This window comes from Bubalus bubalis, chromosome 22, assembly GCF_019923935.1.
Source record: "Bubalus bubalis isolate 160015118507 breed Murrah chromosome 22, NDDB_SH_1, whole genome shotgun sequence".
Classification (NCBI taxonomy): Eukaryota; Metazoa; Chordata; class Mammalia; order Artiodactyla; family Bovidae; genus Bubalus; species Bubalus bubalis.
Genome location: NC_059178.1, coordinates 28,843,377 through 28,862,364, shown reverse-complemented (window position 1 = coordinate 28,862,364; position 18,988 = coordinate 28,843,377). Strand labels below are relative to the sequence as shown.

The 18,988-nt window shown below is 45.7% G+C and overlaps 1 protein-coding gene across 13 annotated transcripts in view; it reads left to right on the top strand.

Annotated features, from left to right (window-relative positions):
* TMEM241 (transmembrane protein 241) overlaps positions 1-18,988 on the top strand; it is a 123,513-nt gene that overhangs the window by 58,530 nt on the left and 45,995 nt on the right. For 7 of the 13 annotated variants that reach the window (XM_025273115.3, XM_025273114.3, XM_025273113.3 and 4 more), the window contains exons 8-13: positions 1,284-1,335; positions 2,974-3,022; positions 3,761-3,806; positions 6,892-6,927; positions 10,428-10,462; positions 16,935-17,004. In XM_025273115.3, coding sequence (XP_025128900.2) covers positions 1,284-1,335; positions 2,974-3,022; positions 3,761-3,806; positions 6,892-6,927; positions 10,428-10,462; positions 16,935-17,004 — 288 coding nt within the window. Of the gene's footprint in view, positions 1-1,283; positions 1,336-2,973; positions 3,023-3,760; positions 3,807-6,891; positions 6,928-10,427; positions 10,463-16,934; positions 17,005-18,813; positions 18,866-18,988 lie in introns of all 13 variants that reach the window. The other 6 variants (XM_025273118.3, XM_025273117.3, XM_044934649.2 and 3 more) reach the window with 1 other exon arrangement.

Here is an 18,988-nt window from a genome sequence, read left to right as displayed (position 1 = left end):
TTATTTTTTCTGCACCATTTGAGGATATGTTGCAGGGATTATGACTCTACCCTTAAATACTTCAAAGTGTGTCTCCTGAAGATAATAATCTCTTGTATAACCACAGTGCAATGAGTACATTTAGAAAATTAATGTTTCATATAATTCTGTTATGTAATATTGAGTCGGTGTTCAAATTTGGTCAATTATCCTGGTATTTTCTTTTGTAATATTCACCTCCATCAAAGATGCCATGTCTCTTCCTAATCTTTATTTTTTTTACTATAACCTTTAATCTGGAACAGTTCCTTGGCTTTTTATTGCCTTTCATCGCCTTCAGATTTTCGAATAGTGCAAGCCCATTGTTTTGTGAACTGTCCCTGAATTTGGGTTTGTCTCAGCGTTTCCCTGAGATTCAGTCTAGGTCGTGCATACTACCACATGAGTGACACTGTACCCTTCTCAGTACATCATATCAGGAGGCACATGATATTGATCTGTCCCACTACTGGAGATGTTAAGTTTGATTATTTGAGTAAGTTGATAAGATTGTAATGTGCTTTCCACGGTGTTTTCTTATTGGTAAGCAGCAAAACTGTAGTCTGCTTGGCCACATTTTCCACTTCCCTGGTGGTTCAGATGGTAAAGAATCTGCCTGCAATGTGGGAGACCTGGGTTCAATCCCTGGGTTGGGAAGATCCCCTGGAGGAGGGCATGGCAACCCACTCCAGTGTGCTTGCCTGGAGAATCCCTTGGACAGAGAAGCCTGGTGGGCTGTATGTAGTCCATGGAGTTGCAAAGAGTTGGACAGCACTGGGTGACTAACACTTTCACTGGCCAGTTTTCTACTAGTGTATTTGTTGGGATCGGTAGTTTAAAAAAAATCTCCTTTTATGTACACTTTTTTTTTTTTGCCTCGACATGTGGCATGTGGGATCTTAGTTCCTCAACCAGCCATCCAACCCATGCTCCCTGCATTGGAAGCACAGACTCTTAGCCACTGGACCGCCAGGGAAGTTCCTATATATACTGTTGTTCTCGAGTGAGCCAGCTGTGGTTTTATACATATCCTGCAAATGCCTGTCTCTGGGAAGATGGCTCACTGAGCCCCAGAGAAGGAGCTGTCTGGTGTCAGCAGAGCACGCAGCTGAAAACTAGACAGATAATGTGGTGCTCAGAGGATGATCAGGGCAGCTGGGTGTGGTCTCTCGGGATCTCTGCCTCTTGCAAGCTCCACCTCCACCCTCTCCGGGAAGCCCTTCATGTTGGACAGTAAAGCTGTGTTTTTCACCTCCTCTCCACAGTGCCCTCTTCCTCCTGGCCGCTGCTGGGTGCCTGCCCTTTAACGACTCCCAGGTAAGTTCAGGTGGACTCACTGTGCCTTCAAGTATCTCTGAAGCCTGCCTGGATGAGCAGAATTTCTGAGTCCTTCCTTTGAGAAGCAGTATGATCCTGGCCTGTGCAGAGACATGTAAAAGCAAACTTTCAGGCAGGGCCTAGGGGATCCATTGGCCAGGCCAGCACCTCCCTTCAGGTCTTTGCCTTCTCTCTGTGTGTGGCAGGGTGGCCCACAGAGCTCAGACCTCTGGGTGCTGTGATGGGGACATTCCACCCTCTGTACCAGCTAGGAGGACCTGCTAGCCCAAATGACCCAGACACCGAGGCAAAATTGATTTTCCCTTTTCCTCCCAAGGGGGCTTCCCAATGGCTCAGCGGGTAAGGAATCTTCCACCAAAGCAAGAGACACGGGAGACATGGGTTCAGTCTTTTGGTTGAAAAGATCCCCTGGAGGAGGCAATGGCAGCCCATTCCAGTATTCTTGCCTGGAAAAATCCCATGGGCAGAGGAGCTTGATGAGCTGTTGTCCGTGGGGTCTTGAAGAGTCGGACATGACTGACCGACTAACATTTTCACTTTCTCATCCCAAGGGCCTCATCTTACACAGTGATTTTTACTTTGTTCTCCTGAGTTTTTCTTTCTTAGGCACTGAGGACCACCCACCCCCACCTCCAGGAGTCATCTCATTCCTGGGTCTTTTTTCCCTTCTTTCCTTCCCCAGCATTGATTAAATCCCCATCAAGTGTTAGGCACCAAGCCAGGCTCTGGGGGCACAAAGAGAAATTGCCGTCGTCCGGGCAGAAGCTGGAGTCTAGTCAGAGCAGAGGGGAGGGGGCAGACGATGAACAGATAATTATAACCCGGGGAGGCTCTGTCCGGGGCGGGGTGGGATCCTGCCAGGCGCCTGGGAAGACTTGGAGGCTCAGAGGAGGAAGAGCTGACGATTATATTGAGCTTGCTGGGTGCCAGGCTCTGGGCCAATGCTTTAGTGCCTTATTTTATTTAATCTCAACAATAATTCCACAAGGGTAGCAGCTATTGTCTGCTACCAAAATTGTCTCCATTTTGTAGTTAAAGAATAGCGAGGCCCAAAAGGTCACCAGCTAACAAGTAAGTGGAGATTTTAGAATTTAACCCGGATCTTTCTGATGCTGGAGCCAGGCTTCTCATTATGGTGGCTTCTCTTGTTGTTGAGCACGGCTTAGGGTGCTTGGGGGCTTCAGTAGTTTCGACACATCTTCTCAGTAGTTGCAGCTTTCGAGCTCTAAAGCACAGGCTCAATAGTTGTGGCATAGGGGCTTAGTTGCTCTGTGGCATGTGGGATCTTCCCAGACCAGGCATTGAACCCGTGTCTCCTGCAGTAGCAGGCAGATTCTGTATCACTGAGTCACCAGGGAAGCCCCTTGGATCTGCCTTTTAAAGATGCAGTGCTGGGGAGTGTTTGGGGTGGGGAAAGAGATGCTGGCGGCAGAGAGCCCTGGTAGGAAGGTGTCACGTAGGCCAGCTGGGTAAGGAGTAAGGAGGGGCTGGCCCAAGGTCCCAGAGTCCTGTCTGGCACCGTGCCTGGTGCTGTGTATTGGCATTTAAAATCGCCACGCTGGATCCTGTTTGTCTGTACTTACATCCTTTTTTTTTTTTTTAAACCCTGTGTTACAGTTTGATCCAGATGGATATTTCTGGGCTGTAATTCACTTACTCTGTGTAGGTAAGTTTTTTAAGAATTCTTACTTAAACAATTGAGACTTATTATTTAGACCTCATCATGTATCCACTTTTTAGTGATCCCAGACAATAGGAAGATTAAATCCAAGATGTCAAGGTTAAAATTAAATGGGCATTTTTTTTCTGGTTTGCTTTTCCTATTTTGGAGTTTTCCCGAAATGGTTCTGGTTCCCATAGAGTCTCCTCTTTCTCATGACAAATGTTAACTAACTCACCAGGGCCTAGGGTCCATTTCTCAGGTCCACTTGTGCAGTGCTGGCTCCTTCTCTAAAAAATGGTGGGGAGAATTCCATATCCAGAAGTTTGTGTCCATAAAAATTCTTTCAGCAGTACACTTAAAAAAAAAGTGGGTGAAATAAAAGGACCATCTACTTTATTTCAAACCAGTGTTTCCTCTCTTAGAGGCAAAACAGTGCCCTGACTTTGTGACGCACAGTTCAGAAATCCAGTGATGTTTCTCATGGCACCATCAGAGGAAACCCAGGCCTCCCGCTAACTGTGGCCTTCTGCGACCATGAGCCTCACTGGCCCAGCCCTTTCTCTGTGAACTGCATCATCTGGGGGATTACCAGATGCACATCCTTGAAGTCCTCCAGAGTGCTGTTGGTCACCCTCTATGGGCTGCGGGTGACCCTTGCAGGGAAGAGAGGCCCTTTTCCCTGAGGATTCGTGCCCCCTGAAGAATTCCCTGTGCGAGTGACTCCTGTTGCTTCCTCTCCAGGGGCTTATAAGATACTACAGAAATCCCAGAAACTCAACAAGTTAAGGTAAACTTTAAAAAAAATACATGTATATATTTTATGGAGCTTCCCTGGTGGCTCAAATGGTAAAGAATATGCCTGAAATGCAGGAGACCCGGGTTCGATCCCTGGATTGGGAAGATCCCCTGGAGAAGGGAATGGCCAGTATTCTTGCCTGGAGAATCCCATGGACAGAGCAGTCTGGTGGGCTACAGTCCATAGGGTTGCAGAATCGGACATGACTGAGTGACTTACACACATATATTTTATAATTAATTAATTAATTAAAAATTTTTTGTTTGCAATGGCTCTTGGTTACTACTCACCAGCTTTCTCTAGTTGCGGCAGACGGGCTTCTCATTGCCCTGGCTCCTCGTGTTGAGGCCCACAGGCTCTAGGCACACGGGCTTCAGTAGTCGCAGCACTCGGGCTCAGTAGTTGTGGCTCAAGGGCTTAGTTGCTCTGTGGCATGTAGAGTCTTCTGAGACCAGGGATTGAACCCATGTCCGCTGCATTGGCAGGCGAATTCTTACTCACTCTGACACCAGGGAACTTTTGAAGTCTGGTAAGTTAATGTTTCACTAAAGGAAAGGGGGAGACCCATGGGGTTGTGAGCTTCTTCCATCAGAGAGACTATGAGAGTCCAGGATGGGGGGAGGGCAGCAGTCTGGGTCCACCAGGAGCTGAAATGTGCCAGCCGCCAGCCATGTGCGAAGAGCCTGGAAGTCTCTCCTCTTCCCTCAGGGTGGCTGTTTAGATGACATTTTGTCAAAAATTATGTGACTGGCCTCCTTGGGCCCCAGTTCACTTCTTGTAGCTCAGAAGCACAAGTCTTTTTTCTTGTTTCTTCAGCCCCTTCCAAACTAGACCCAGAAGTCCCTCCCATCACTAGCTCTGTTCTGAGGTAAAATGAAGCCTTTGTTGAAGGCAGTCAGTGGCACAGTTGCTGAATATAAATGAAAAAGATGAGAATTCAGGCCTTGGTCAGACTGGAGCTGCCAGGTCAAAGCCCCCTAGTGATCAATGGGTTTTGGGGCCGGGTGAGGTCAGTTTTCATTCCAATCCCAAAGAAAGGCAATGCCAAAGAATGCTCAAACTACCGCACAATTGTACTCATCTCACACGCTAGTAAAGTAATGCTCAAAATTCTCCAAGCCAGGCTTCAGCAATATGTGAACCATGAACTTTCAGATGTTCAAGCTGGTTTTAGAAAAGACAGAGGAACCAGAGATCAAATTGCCAACATCTGCTAGATCATCGAAAAAACAAGAGAGTTCCAGAAAAACATCTATTTCTGCTTTATTGACTATGTCAAAGCCTTTGACTGTGTGGATCAGAATAAACTGTGGAAAATTCTGAAAGAGACAGGAATACCAGACCACCTGACCTGCCTCTTGAGAAATCTGTATGCAGGTCAGGAAGCAACAGTTAGAACTGGACATGGAACAACAGATTGGTTCCAGATAGGAAAAGGAGTACGTCAAGGCTGTATATTGTCACCCTGCTTATTTAACTTCTATGCAGAGTACGTCATGAGAAACGCTGGGCTGGAAGAAGCACAAGCTGGAATCAAGATTGCCGGGAGAAATATCAATAACCTCAGATATGCAGATGACACCACCCTTATGGCAGGAAGTGAAGAGGAACTAAAAAGCCTCTTGATGAAAGTGAAAGTGGAGAGTGAAAAAGTTGGCTTAAAGTTCAACATTCAGAAAACTAAGATCATGGCATCTGGCCCCATCACTTCATGGGAAATAGATGAGGGGAAACAGTGGAAACAGTGTTTTATTTTTCTGGGCTCCAAAATCACTGCAGATGGTGATTGCAGCCATGAAATTAAAAGACGCTTACTCCTTGAAGGAAAGTTACGACCAACCTAGATAGCATATTCAAAAGCAGAGACATTACTTTGCCAACAAAGGTCTGTCTAGTCAAGGCTATGGTTTTTCCAGTAGTTGTGTATGGATGTGAGAGTTGGACTGTGAAGAAAGCTGAGCGCTGAAGAATTGATGCTTTTGAACTGTGGTGTTGGAGAAGACTCTTGAGAGTCCCTTGGACTGCAAGGAGATCCAACCAGTCCATTCTAAAGGAGATCAGTCCTGGGTGTTCTTTGGAAAGAATGATGCTAAAGCTGAAACTCCAGTACTTTGGCCATTTCATGCGAAGAGTTGACTCATTGGAAAAGACTCTGATGCTGGGAGGGACTGGGGGCAGGAGGAGAAGGGGACGACAGAAGATGAGATGGCTGGATGGCATCACCGACTCGATGGACGTGAGTTTGAATGAACTCCGGGAGTTGGTGATGGACATGGAGGCCTGGCGTGCTGCGATTCATGGGGTCACAAAGAGTCGGACACGACTGAGCGACTGAACTGAACTGAACTGAACTGAGGCCCACAGAGAAAGGTCTGAAGGGACTGACTCCTGGGAGAAGGTGGTATATACTCTGAGGGTGTGTGATGGGTTCTAGGGCACCATATTTTTGAATAAAGTGTTTTTGCAGCAAGAAGTTGGTAGAGTTGTTAAGATGATATACAGGATACCCAGTTAAATTTGAATTTCAGCAAATAATTTTTTTAGTTGAAGTATGTTTCATGTAATATTTGGAACACATTTTTACTAAAGCATTATTCTTTACCCGAAGTTCAGATTTATTTGGGTGTGCTGTATTTTTACTTGTCAAATATGGTAGCCTTAGAAGTCAGTCCAATGGCCTGAGAGAGCTGACACTTTTTATTTTTTATTTTTTGGCCAAGCCTGGTGGCATGTGGGATCTTAGTTCCCCAACAAGGGATCAAACCCTCGCCCCCTACATTGGAAGGGTGGAGTCTCAACCACTGGACCACCACAGAAGTCCCAACACAGCTTTTGAAACTGCAGATGTACCCAAAGGAAATAATCAACCAAAGTGAAATTGCATGTGATGGTACTAACTTAGGAAATGATTTTCAAAAATGAGCCAGGAAATGAAGTACTCTTTGTATTGTTTCTTGATAATTTATAAATGTAACTTGTACATAGGTATAATTTATTAATAGAGGAAAATTTTATTCTGTAGATATAAAACACATCTATTGTTTCATCTTTTATCTTTTTTCTTCTTATTCCTTAGTGACATTGACCAGCAGTACTTCAACTATCTATTCAGGTAAAATATAATTTTAAAATTTCAAAAAATAATTTATATTCTTCTAGAGCTAATGGATTTTTATTTTCAATAATATCTTGATTGGGGAGATCTGAGCCAGTGTGCCTGCCAGGAAGGCAACCTAAATAATTGGTGAGATGATCAGAGTTGAGGAAACGAAACAGTAATCCTGCCCTCAGGCCAGACAAGCAGGGCTTCCAACCAGCCTCAAACTAAAGAGGGCTATGCCTCTCCCTAGGGCTTTTGGAGTCTGTAAGGCTGGTAAGAACCCACACCTTTTCTTCTACACTGGGCCCTGAGATTTCTTACCCAAATGGATTCCAAAGTCTGTCTTCTTAACTCATTCCTAGACCCAGTGGATGTCCAAGGAAAGGATTTTAGCGGGAAGGTTGTGGGTGGAGGATGGACTCGCAGGCTGAGATGTCCACACACAACACACATGTATGAGGTCCTTTGGGTGCAGGATGGAGCCTGGTTTGGGGAGAAAAGAGGGTGCTTTGGGGGTCGGGAGCCAGAGGCTGGACCTTCCCCACACCGCCACCTTCTGACATGAAGCTCCAGGGACTCTGAGAATTCTGCTTTAATTTGGAGTTCCAGGTTGTTTTGAAGGTGTTTTTGTTAAGGTAGGATGAAGTGTGAGGCTTGGTTTATGACATTTAAGTGTGGTATTGAATAGTATTGAATAGATTACACTTAAATGTCATAAATCAAGTGTAATATTGAATATATGGGCTTTCTCGGTAGCTCAGTGGTAAAGAATCCGCCTGCACTGCAGGAGCTGTAGGAGACCAGGGCTCAATCCCTAGGTTGGGAAGATTCCCTGGAGAAGGGCATGGCTACCCACTCCAGTATTCTTGCCTGCAGAATCCCATGGACAGAGGAGCCTGGCGGCTACAGTCCATAGGATCACAAAGAGTTGGACATGACTAAAGCGACTTAGCACACATGCATGCATTGAATATGTGGATTCTTTTGTACCCTTGACCCAAAACAGGCATAGAATAAGGCTTAGCCACTCAATAGAATGGCCTGGGAGCATTCTTGAATCCTGGGAGTCCCCAGGGCACCCTGCAGGACCTAATTGAGAAACAACGAGGTTTGCTGTCTGAAGCTCGGGTTTGCCTAATGCAACAGCATTCTGTCCAGAGGACTGAGTTCACAGAAGTGCCTTTCAGCATTTGGTGGTTTAGTCGCTAAGTTGTGTCCTACTCTTGCAATCCCATGGACTGTAATCCACTATGCTCCTCCATCCATGGGATTCTCCAGGCAAGAATACTGGAGTGGGTTGCTGTTTCCTTCTCCAGAGGATCTTCCCGACCCAGGAATTGAACCCGGGTCTCCTGCATTGCAGGCAGATTCTTTACCAACTGAACTATGAGGGAAGCCCCTATCAGTTTTGGCCTCATGGGTTTCTGGAGGAAGTTACTCAGCTTAAAATGTTCGACATGAGCTGTATTCTCCACCTACAAACCCACCAGCTGCCTTTTCAAGAGATGTTTCTGAAAATGCAGAGAGACTCTTGGTGTTTGAAATGTTTCCGTGACATTGTACCACTTTAAACAGTTCTTCCCCCGCCCCCCCACCAGAACTTATAGCCAAGTCGAGCAGCAGCAGAGGGTTCAGGGGATGGAAAATCAAGCCACTGTGACCACCCCCACCTGCTAGTTCTTCTGCCTCTCCCCCTGTGTGAGGGTTTCACTGCCGGGGAGCCTGATGCTCAAGACTTCCTGCCTCAGACTGCTGATTCTGTTTCTAAGTCTTCTTTTCAGTACAGGTGAAGAAGGTAAACCAGGGCTGAGATTCGATTTGCCACAGGCCCTGAGCATCCAAACCCAAAGATCTGCAGTTGGTCAGATCTGTCTGGACCTCTGCCTGCTGGATTGATCTCTCTGCTGGTTTGAAAACACAGAGAGAACCTGCTATGTATCTGGCCCTGCTAAATACTTGAGATCCAGAGATGAATAAAATATGGTTCTTGATCTCAAGGCCATCACAGTGTAGGAATTAGGAAGGTGTGACATTACATTTACAAATTTTCAGACGTGGACTAGAGAACCAACTCTTTTATTTAATGATTTATTTTTACCCCCTAGTCTTGTCTTTTAGAGTCACCGTTTGGGGTGATCCTGATGATGGCATTTGGGATGCCATGTCAGGCCCTGGGAGATATTTTGGGATGGAAACGGGATCCCTCACATCCTACCATAAGAGCAATAACTTCTGCTGCTGAAGTTATAAGTGGAAGGGGATCCAGTGAGCTAGAATAATGGGGTATGTAGAGGGTATGTGCTTTCTGGAGAAAGAGATAGCAAGCAGACAGCCTGTGTAAAGGATAGAAAAGCTCCAGTCTTGTTTGTGGTGTGTATGTTTTTCACAGCTGCATGTAAACACTTATCTTACAAACCTACAACTTCTGAATGGCCAGAATGTGGCTATTCTCCATGGCCTTTGTCCTGACCCGCCTCTCTTCTCGCCTCTTTCTGTGATGCTGCTCCTCTGGGAGCTGTCAGAAAATCAGAAATGGTGATGGGAGGTAACTCAAGAGCAGGGCAGGGCAGTGCTGATGAACTCACACTGGTTTCCTTGTAAAACTGGCCTCTTCTACTTCCCTGTAATGTCACCAACTGCAGATCTGAGGTAGTGGTTCTCAGCCCTGGTACTTTATAGCTTCCAGGAGCCATGACAAATTAAAACCATGGATGCCCAGACTATTCCCTTAGAGATTCTAGCCAGGATACTGGGCTATTCAGACGTGTCTGCAGGGTGAGGCCATCCAACATTAAAACAAACAAACAAACATTCTTTGTTCTATTTGAATACAAGGTTTTATTCCTACCTCCAACTAAACCAGCTGCCTGGTAGCATGAGTTTTGACAGAAGAGGGTGTGGAAGGTGGGCTTAGGGCCACACAAAGGTGCTTGTAGACAGGCACTGGGAGATGGGACCGGTTTCCAGAGAGGAAGATGGGAGAGAGCCAAACAGGTATGACCTGCATCGTCCCTTATAGCATCAACTACAGATTGGTCCAGGAAGTTTTCAGGCACAGGGTGGATGGCGTGGGTCATGTTGTGGATTAGTTTCTTGGAAATCTACCACTCCTTCTGTAGTTAATTTTGTGATTTAGCTCACAAGTAAATTTAGCTCACATTCAACAGCTAGCTTTTAGGCTGCAGCCTCTTTGTAATTTAGAGTCTGCTTTGTTTCGCTGACAAGGACACTCTTTAGATTAGCGGGCTATGGTGATCATTCATGGTATGGCTGATGCTCAGAGAAGAGTGTGGATCCTCAGAATCATCACAAGAGATCCAGCCCTTTTACCAAAACTTGAGACATTTCAGGACATTCTCACACTCTTCCTGATGAGTTAGATTTCGTCAGAATGAGAACATTCAGTGCAGATAATTTGCTTTTAGGCAAATCTCACTATTTCCAAGTAGAATGGGTGTTGTTTTCTCAGTGCTGGTGAGGCTTTCTTCACTAGTCTGCTGTTTCTTTTTCAGTGTGGTGCTCCTGGCTTTAGCAGCTCACCCCACAGGTAAGATTTTGTTTATTTGTTTGTCTTACATTGCCCACTGACCCAGTGCTCTGACCCTGCTTAAATCTCCGAGGGAAATTTTGTAAGAGAAAGTGGCTGCCTTCCAGGGTGTCAGGAATGGCCCACATACTTGAAACTGCTCTTAATGTTCCATCATGGAATTCACTGTCCATGTGCATGTGGGCATGCACTCAGTCTCTCAGTGGTGTCCAACGCTTTGCGACCCATGGACTGTATCCCCCACCAGGCTCCTCTGTCCATGAGATTCTTCAGGCAGGAATACTGGAGTGGATTGCCATTTCCTCCTACTTTTATGTGAAATGGTAACAAATAAAACTGTGGTCTATATAAACAGTGCAGTTGTTTGGAACGAAGTTGTGTAATGCACAACTTTGTGCAGCTCAAACAGCAGCCCACTGCTTCAAAAAGCACACAGGTTTGTTAGAGTAGATAATTAAGGCAGGTAGATATTAAGGTAGGAATTTGGTGTGCGAGATTACAGAAGCTCAGAATCTAGGAGATCCCTTGGAGACCAGTTTTTCCCAGTTTTATAAAGCCTGGTCACTTGACCTAAACCCTCTGATGGGTCTTGGTGATGTTTTCTCATAGGACCATAAGGTTAATTACAAAATGTAAGGAAGTGAAACGGGAAGAAACTCCCTCTCCTCAGAAGTGTCCAAGGACTGCCCTGATTGAGCAGCTCCGATTCCTGCCCGTGTGTTAGCTTTCCATAGGACCCAGCCCTTATGGGTAGTCTAGCCCATTTTTAAGACAGAGGGACACTTCATTCTTTCCTGCTTGCTTATTACACTTTCCATGTGGAATGTCCACCTCATAGAGTGGGTGTGGGTCAGCCAAAGTGCTTTGAAGTTTCCTTATATCTGCACCAATTAAGACACAGTAAGAGTCAGGACCCATGCGTGCAGTCTTTTTCTTTTTTTTTAAGGCTCTGTTAATTTCCTTCTTTTTTTTCTTTTGGCCGTTTTGTACCACTTGTGGGATCTTAGTTCCCTAACCAGGGATTGAACCTGTGCTCCTTGCAGTGGAAGCTGAGTCCTAACCACTGGACTGCCAGGGAATATATAACTCTCAGTTAATTTCTGACATTTTAAAACAGGGCTTTATCCTTTTTGGTTTTGTCTTACCTCTTCTTTTTTTTACTTGTGTCTTCATTATTTGGTAGTACTTTCAAAACATTTTAAAATCGAAATATGATTTACGCAAAGGAAATGCATATTCGTAAATGTACAGCTTGATCAATTTTGACAAAGGTACACACCCATGTAACTCACACCTCTATCAAGATATAAAAAACATCTGTCACTCCAGAAAGTCTCCTCATGTCCTTTCCTAGTCACTCCCTTCTTACTAACCACCAGAAGCCCCTATTGATCTGGTTTCTGTTACCATACATAAGTTCTGTCTATTTTAGAGTCTCATACAAATCGAAACACATAGGAAGGATCCTTTTGTGTCTGGCTCTTGCGTTCAGCAGAGTGTTGGGGTTCATCCAGGTTGTTGTGTGTCTCACTAGTCTGTTCCCTTTATTGTTGACGAGTGTGCCAGTGTATGAACCTTTTGTTTATCCATTCACCTGATGATGTGCACATGAATTGTTCCAGATTAGTATGAATAAAGTTGCCATCAACATTCTCATAAAAGACTTTTTGTAGACTTACATTTTCAGCCCTCTTGGATAAATACCTAGGAGTAGAATTTCTGGGTCTTAGAGTAGTCATATGTTTACCCTTGAAATAAAGTGCCAATTTTCTAAAGCATTTGTACCATTTTACCTCCCACCCAGCAGCTAGTGGTAAAGAACCTGCCTGCCAATGCAGGAGACATAAAAGATACAAGTTCGATCCCCGGGGTGGGAAGATACCCTGGAGGAGGGCATGGAAACCCTCTCCAGTATTCTTGCTTGGAGAATCCCCAGGACAGAGGAGCCTAGCAGGCTACAATCCATAGGGTTGCAAAGAGTCAGACATGACTGAAGTGTCTTATTGTGGAAGCACACACAATAATGCATGAGACTTCCGCTTACTCCATGTCTTCACCAGCCTTTGGTGTTGTCTGTCTTATGTTAGCTGCTCTGCTAGGTGGGTTATGGCCTCTCAGTAGTGCTTTTGACTAAGCTGCCCTTCTCACTCAGTCCTGAGTAGCTAGAAGGATAAGCTTTCCTGTGATGCAGATGGTGTGGCTTTGACACACACCTTTGGGATACACTGGGACGGGGCGGTAGGTAGGGACCAGGTAGACAGTTCTCTGTGTCCTGGGTGCAGACCCTGATACTTCTCCCCTTTCAGGCATTTGGTTTGCTTCTTGGTGAGTGGGGTCTACGTCTCCTTCTAATCTTTCAAAGTCACAGTTCGTGCAGAAGCTCCAAGAATCTTGGAACCTTGCTTCCCCTGGGACTATTTTAGATAAGAGTAGGGAAAAGAAATTCTTCCTCTGTTTGAAAGTTTGCATTTCCTCTTTGTGTGAGGTCCCTCTGTGGTGGCATTTTCAAGAGAGAACATTTCATAGAACCAGAAGGGCAGGAGGACTTGCAGGAATCCGACCGGAAATGACCTTGTCACCTGGTGTCTATTGCTAGTACTGAGATAAAGCCAACAATACTCACTACATCTTGGAACTGACCTTCTGCTTTCCCACTGATTCTGAGGACTAAAATGTGGTGAGAGGAAATTTTCCTGCTGTTCAAATGTCAATTGTTCTTGGATGTAATAAGATCGTTGCCACACTTTTCACTATAGCAATTTCATGCTCCATTATCTTCAGAGAGATGGGATTCACTCCCTCAGAGAGTCAGCAGAATTTTAACCGTGGAGTATGAGGATGAAGGCTTAACTCAGACCTTGGTGTGTAAGCCGTGTGTTGATGCCACAAGACAAGTTTACAATGCTTGGATCACTTACTTTGTGCTTTAAGTGGGTGTTCTACACTAGCGGTGAAGGAGTGTTGTCTTTTGAGTATCCTTACACCTTTTTTGGAGAAGGCAATGGCAACCCACTGCAGTACTCTTGCCTGGCAAATCCCATGGATGGAGGAGCCTGGTAGGCTGCAGTCCATGGGGTCTCTAGGAGTCAGACACGACTGAGCGACTTCACTTTCACTTTTCACTTTCATGCATTGAAGAAGGAAATGGCAACCCACTCCAATGTTCTTGCCTAGAGAATCCCAGGGATGGGGAAGCCTGGTGAGCTGCCGTCTCTGGGGTCGCACAGAGTGGGACACGACTAAAGTGACTTAGCAGCAGCAGCACACCTTTTTTAGGCTTCTGGGTTTAGTTCTTATGTGGTTGGGTCCAGCCAGCCACATACGGCAAGATCTTCAGGTCTTCAGGGCTAACTTTGTAGCTAAGTTGAGAAGCTGGTGTGCACCCTCTCTGTTAAAGTGAAAAAAGAGGCTGGCTAAAGTCAGAGGGGAAGCATTAGAGGTCGATTTGAGATTGATTGTGCTTCCCTGGTGGCTCAGACCATAAAGAATCTGCCTGCAATGTAGGATGCCCAGATTTCATCCCTGGATCGGGGAGATCCCTGGAGAAGGAAATGGCAACCCACTCCAGTATTCTTTTTTGAAGAATCCCATGGATAGAGGAGCCTGGTGGGCTACAGTCCATGGGGTCACAAAGAGTTGGACATAACTGAGCGACTAACACAAAACTTGAGATTGAAGACCAGCAGAGCCAAGTGGAAAGTGTTTGGAACATTCTCTGTAGGGAAAGCAGGAGGTGTTGAGGTCTCCTGGATACTCTTGGTTGACTAGCACTTGTTATTTGTCAGAGATGGCCCTAACACAGTGGATACAAGTGATGAATAATCATAGAATCGTAGAATCATAGACTCGTCAAGAACAGGATGGTTCCAGAAGAGACCGTCACGGGATCAAGTACATGACAAATGTGTGGAGGTTTTAGGAATGGCTCAACGAAAGAGCCAGCTATGCTCTCTCTTGCTCTCAATAATTTATGTGATCAATTTTTTAGGATTTGGGTGAGGATTATTATGTAACTGGTCAATTCCTTAGGATGGTGATTTTTTTGCTTTATCTTCCTCCCTCCCTGTCTACTCATGACCACTCCACTGCCCTGCAGATCCCTTCACAGCTTGGGCTGGGCCGTCAAGATCTCCTCTTGCCCCACCTCCCTGTTCCGGGCACCAGGAGCCCGGTTCACCTCCCCCGAGTGAGGCGGTAGCACCCAAGGAAGTATGAGGCGTGCGTTTAATGTATTCCTTTCTGCCCAGTCCTCCTGATCACACTGACTGTACTGCAGTCTCCCTCACTCTGAAAGGGAGGTTGGGAAAAAGCCAAGAACCAACAGCCGCTAAAGAGACAGAACAAAGCCTCGGAGAACATCCTTCCACCCTCCTGGCAGGGGGTTGGGGCCGCCCGCTAGGATCCAGATGCTCAAGGCTACCCTGGCTGTGGCTTCTGGAAGGAAAGGGCCTTCAGAAGCAGTGGAGCTCTTCATGCGCTTTACACGTCTGGACCTGATGTTGGTTACAAAGTGCCTCCACCCAAATGTCTCGAGTAGATGACAGAGGTGTTCAGTGGGGCCGAATATAACGAGAAACAAAATTCTTAGCCTTTTGCTGGGCCGTAAGAAAATCAGATCCTTGAAGCCCCTCTCACTTTAAACACAGGTACATATGCACCAACCAAACCAAACAAAATCATGATAGTTACGGTAGAAAAAGAGCAACCCTCCACAGAAATGGAATTCACACCTTTCTTTCCCAATTGATGGTGGAAGCATTTGAGATCATTTTTTTTTAATTTAATTTTTTTTTAACACCAAAACCATTTTGTATTGGGGTATAGCCAATTAACAATCTTGTGATAGTTTCAGATGAACAGCAAAGGGACCATTTGAGATCATCTAAGGCTGAGGAAGTGTAGCATGCACTGTGTCTTTTGTTCTGAAACTCTTGGTTAATAAGCTTAGTGATCTAATTTTACATACGGTAATGTATATGTCTCAATGCTACTCTCTCGATTCATCCCACCCTGTCTTTCGCCCGCCCATTGTCCACAAGTCTGTTCTATGTGTCTGCCTCTCCATTGCTGTCCTGCAAATAGGTTCATTAGTACCAGCCAGTGGAAATTCACTGGGAACTCAAATCTGGTGCTCTGTAACAACCTAGAGAGGTGGGATGGGGTGGGAGGTAGGAGGTGGTTCAGGAGGGAGGGGACATGTGTATACCTATGGCTGATTCATGTTGGTGTGTGGCAGAAACCAATACAGCAATTGTAAAGCAATTATCCCCTAATTAAAAAATTAAAAAAAGAAAAAGTGATGAAGAATGTTCCACTGCCACTACCATGCTGTGAATACTCAGGAAAATTAGCCTTTCTGGCTCCAGACCATCCAGAACTGAGAGACAGACCCAGGCCTGGGGGTCTTGAAGACCTGGCGCCTCCAGAATCTCAGAAATCCGAGATTTGGAAGGATTAGGCTATCTGCCGTGGAAATGCTTAATTCCTTTTCTCTGGACATTTTTGGAAGGCTTTCTGCTTTTTTAATCTCCTGACTTCTTGTTTGTGACCAAGTTCAAATTCCAGAGAGGGAAGCAGCCAATATGTGTGATTTTCCTCTTGCACCAAGTGGAACTAAAAGAATGAACTTACTTCACTAGAAATAAATGTACCCTTTGGACCTTAAACTAAAATGAGTATGCATGGCTGTTGGCCCCTGCTCTCTTTGGTAATTAAAACACAAAAATGAGAAAAGATGTCAGAGGCATGCATTCATGATCCTTTTTTAGATATAAGAAAAAAAATAATAGAAAAATCTTAAAAAAAAAAAAAAAAAGATTCTTTTTGTCCTATACTCTGGCTGAGGCAGAGGTGGCTGCCTGATGAAGAGCAAAGATCTTAGGGTTTGGAGTGACCAGGGTGCATGTTCTGGCTCCAGAGTTCGAAAGTTGTGCAATCTCAGACACTTCACTTCTCTGAGCTCCAGTTGAAATGGGGATAAGAAAGCCTCACAGACTGTTACAAGCATTGAGAAAAACAATGTACGGAAAGCTTTTAGCACAGAGTCCTGCTCAGGGCAGGCTCTCACTAAATGGGTCATAATTGTCATCATACTTGGTCTTCCCAGGTGGCTCTAGTGGTAAAAAACCTGCCTGCCAGTGCAGGAGACACGAGACGCGGGTTCGATGCCTGGGTTGGGAGGATCCCCTGGGGGAGGGCATGGCAACCCACTCCAGTATTCTTGCCTGAATCCCATGGACAGAGGAGCCTGGTGGGCTACAGCCCATGGGGTCGCAAAGAGTCAGATACTACTAAAGCAACTTAGCACAGCACATCGTACTACTATTAATATATTAAGACAGTGCTGATGACAGAGACCCTCGAATGCTGGAGTGAATTCGCTGATACAGTGCATTTCTGGGCAGCTGGGGGCAGGGGGCAGGGGGCAGAGGGCTTTCGGGCTTTGTGTGTCAGCTCTTGCTGTTTCCACCAGGTGATCTCCTCAGCGTCCTGGACTTTCCGTTCCTGTATTTCTACAGATTCCACGGCAGCTGCTGTGCCAGGTAATCCCAGCTCGTAAAGCCCCTCACACTGTGGATTTGTATGTTTCTGTACTACCACCTGTGTCTTTGTGAAGCCCAGGCTCACTGCCCATTGTCTGAATGTGCAGCAAAAGAAAATGGTGCCCAGTGCCAATGAGGAAGGTTCCCCCCTCGGCCATCAGAGGGTTGTTAAAGGACATTCTTGGATGCTCAGAGCTGGCCTGGGACCTGCGAGGTCCCCTGTCCTGAATAATTTTCTTGGCCAGAGTAGCGGTTTTCAGAATTGCAGGAGTGAGAGAACTCTCCCACTTTTTTTCTCTCCCACAAGCAGTTCTTAAACAGAACTTCAGTATGTAAAAATGATGAAACTGATTCAGTTCAAGGCAAGATTCGGGTGCAGATTCACACCCTGTCAGCTTCTGCCTTGACTTCTCTCTTGTTTCCAAGGGGCGACCTCCAAAAAACCTTGACTGAACCCTAAGACTCTGAGAGACAGATTTTGACACCAACAGCTAGGAGCTATCTAGACCACAAGGTGATCCCTAATATTTGGCTTTGGGAAGGATCAGAGATGTGGACCAATTAGATGGATACATTTATGGTGCTACTGATAAAGAATTCACCTGCCAGTGCAGGAAATGCAGGAGACATGGGTTCAATCCCTGGATCGAGAAGATCCCCTGGAGGAGGGCATGGCAACCCACTCCAGTATTCTGGCCTAGAGAATCCCATGGACCGAAGAACAGGGCCAGCTGCAGGCCATGGGGTTGCAAAGAGTTGGACATGACTGAATGTCTGAGCATCACTGATAAACAGAAGTTCATCCCATCCTACCCACCCTCTTTCCTGCAGGAGCCCCACTTCACTTGACTTTCTTGTGCTGAGAAATGGAAAGGCTTCTGTGGATAATCCCAAAGGATGGATTCTTTATTTTTTTATCATTATTTTTTAAAACATTCTTATGTATTTATTTGGCAGCACCAGGTCTTAGTTGCAGCCTGTGGGATCTAGCTCCCTGACCAGGAATCAAAGCCAGGCTGCCTGCATTGGGAGTGCAGAGTCAGGCTCTGGACCACCAGGGAAGTCTCAAAAACATGGATTCTGATATATTTGAAAAACTGCACTTGGGTTGAATTCCAGCCTTGCTGTTTGCTCCTTTGTGTCTTTGGGCGAGTTATCCTAGTTCTCTCAAACCTTAGTTTAGTCTTCTCATCTGTAAAATGAAAAGATCATACCAATACAGGATGATTGTGTGTATTAAATAAGGTACATAAAGTTCTAAGCATCTTGCCCAGCCCAGCAATGGTGGGCATTATTATTACCTGTAAATAGAATATCAACAGACCAAGAGCAATTGCTGCATGAAAGCCAGACCACTTGTTCCCACACAAAAGAGATTGTGCCTCGTGAAGCAGTGATTCTTCACAGAGTCAAAAAGCTGATATGCAGGCTAGGTGCTGTTTCTGATGGGGGTGTGTTAGCACACACACACAAACTCAATATTATAGAGTATGCTCCTGCATTTGGGACTTCCCTGGTGGCTCAGATGGTAAAGAATCTACCTGCAATGCAGGAGTTTCAGGAGACCCAGGTTCAATCCCTGGGTGGGGAAGATCCCCTGGAAAAGGGAATGGCTACCCACTCCAGTATTCTTGACTGGAGAATCCCATGGACAGAGGTGCCTGGTGGGCTACAGTCCATGGGGTTGCAAAAGAGTCAGACATGACTGAGTGCTAACACTCTTCTGCATTTGAGCCTTAGAATGATTAAAAAAAAAAAATCATCCTCAGAGACGTTTTAGGAAAGCACTGACAGAATTCATCTTCTCAGCTCCTGTCTCTTTGGTCAGGCCGTGGCACTTGCCTGTTGGCTTGGATCTGTGGTGAGTGTCCGTGGGCTTGCTCCCCTTTGAGCCTGGTTATTTGGCTGCATTGGGTGACCAGGGTATGGAGGGAGGGCATCAGGTTTGGTTAATTTGATCAGAGCAACAGAGTTCACGGCCCAT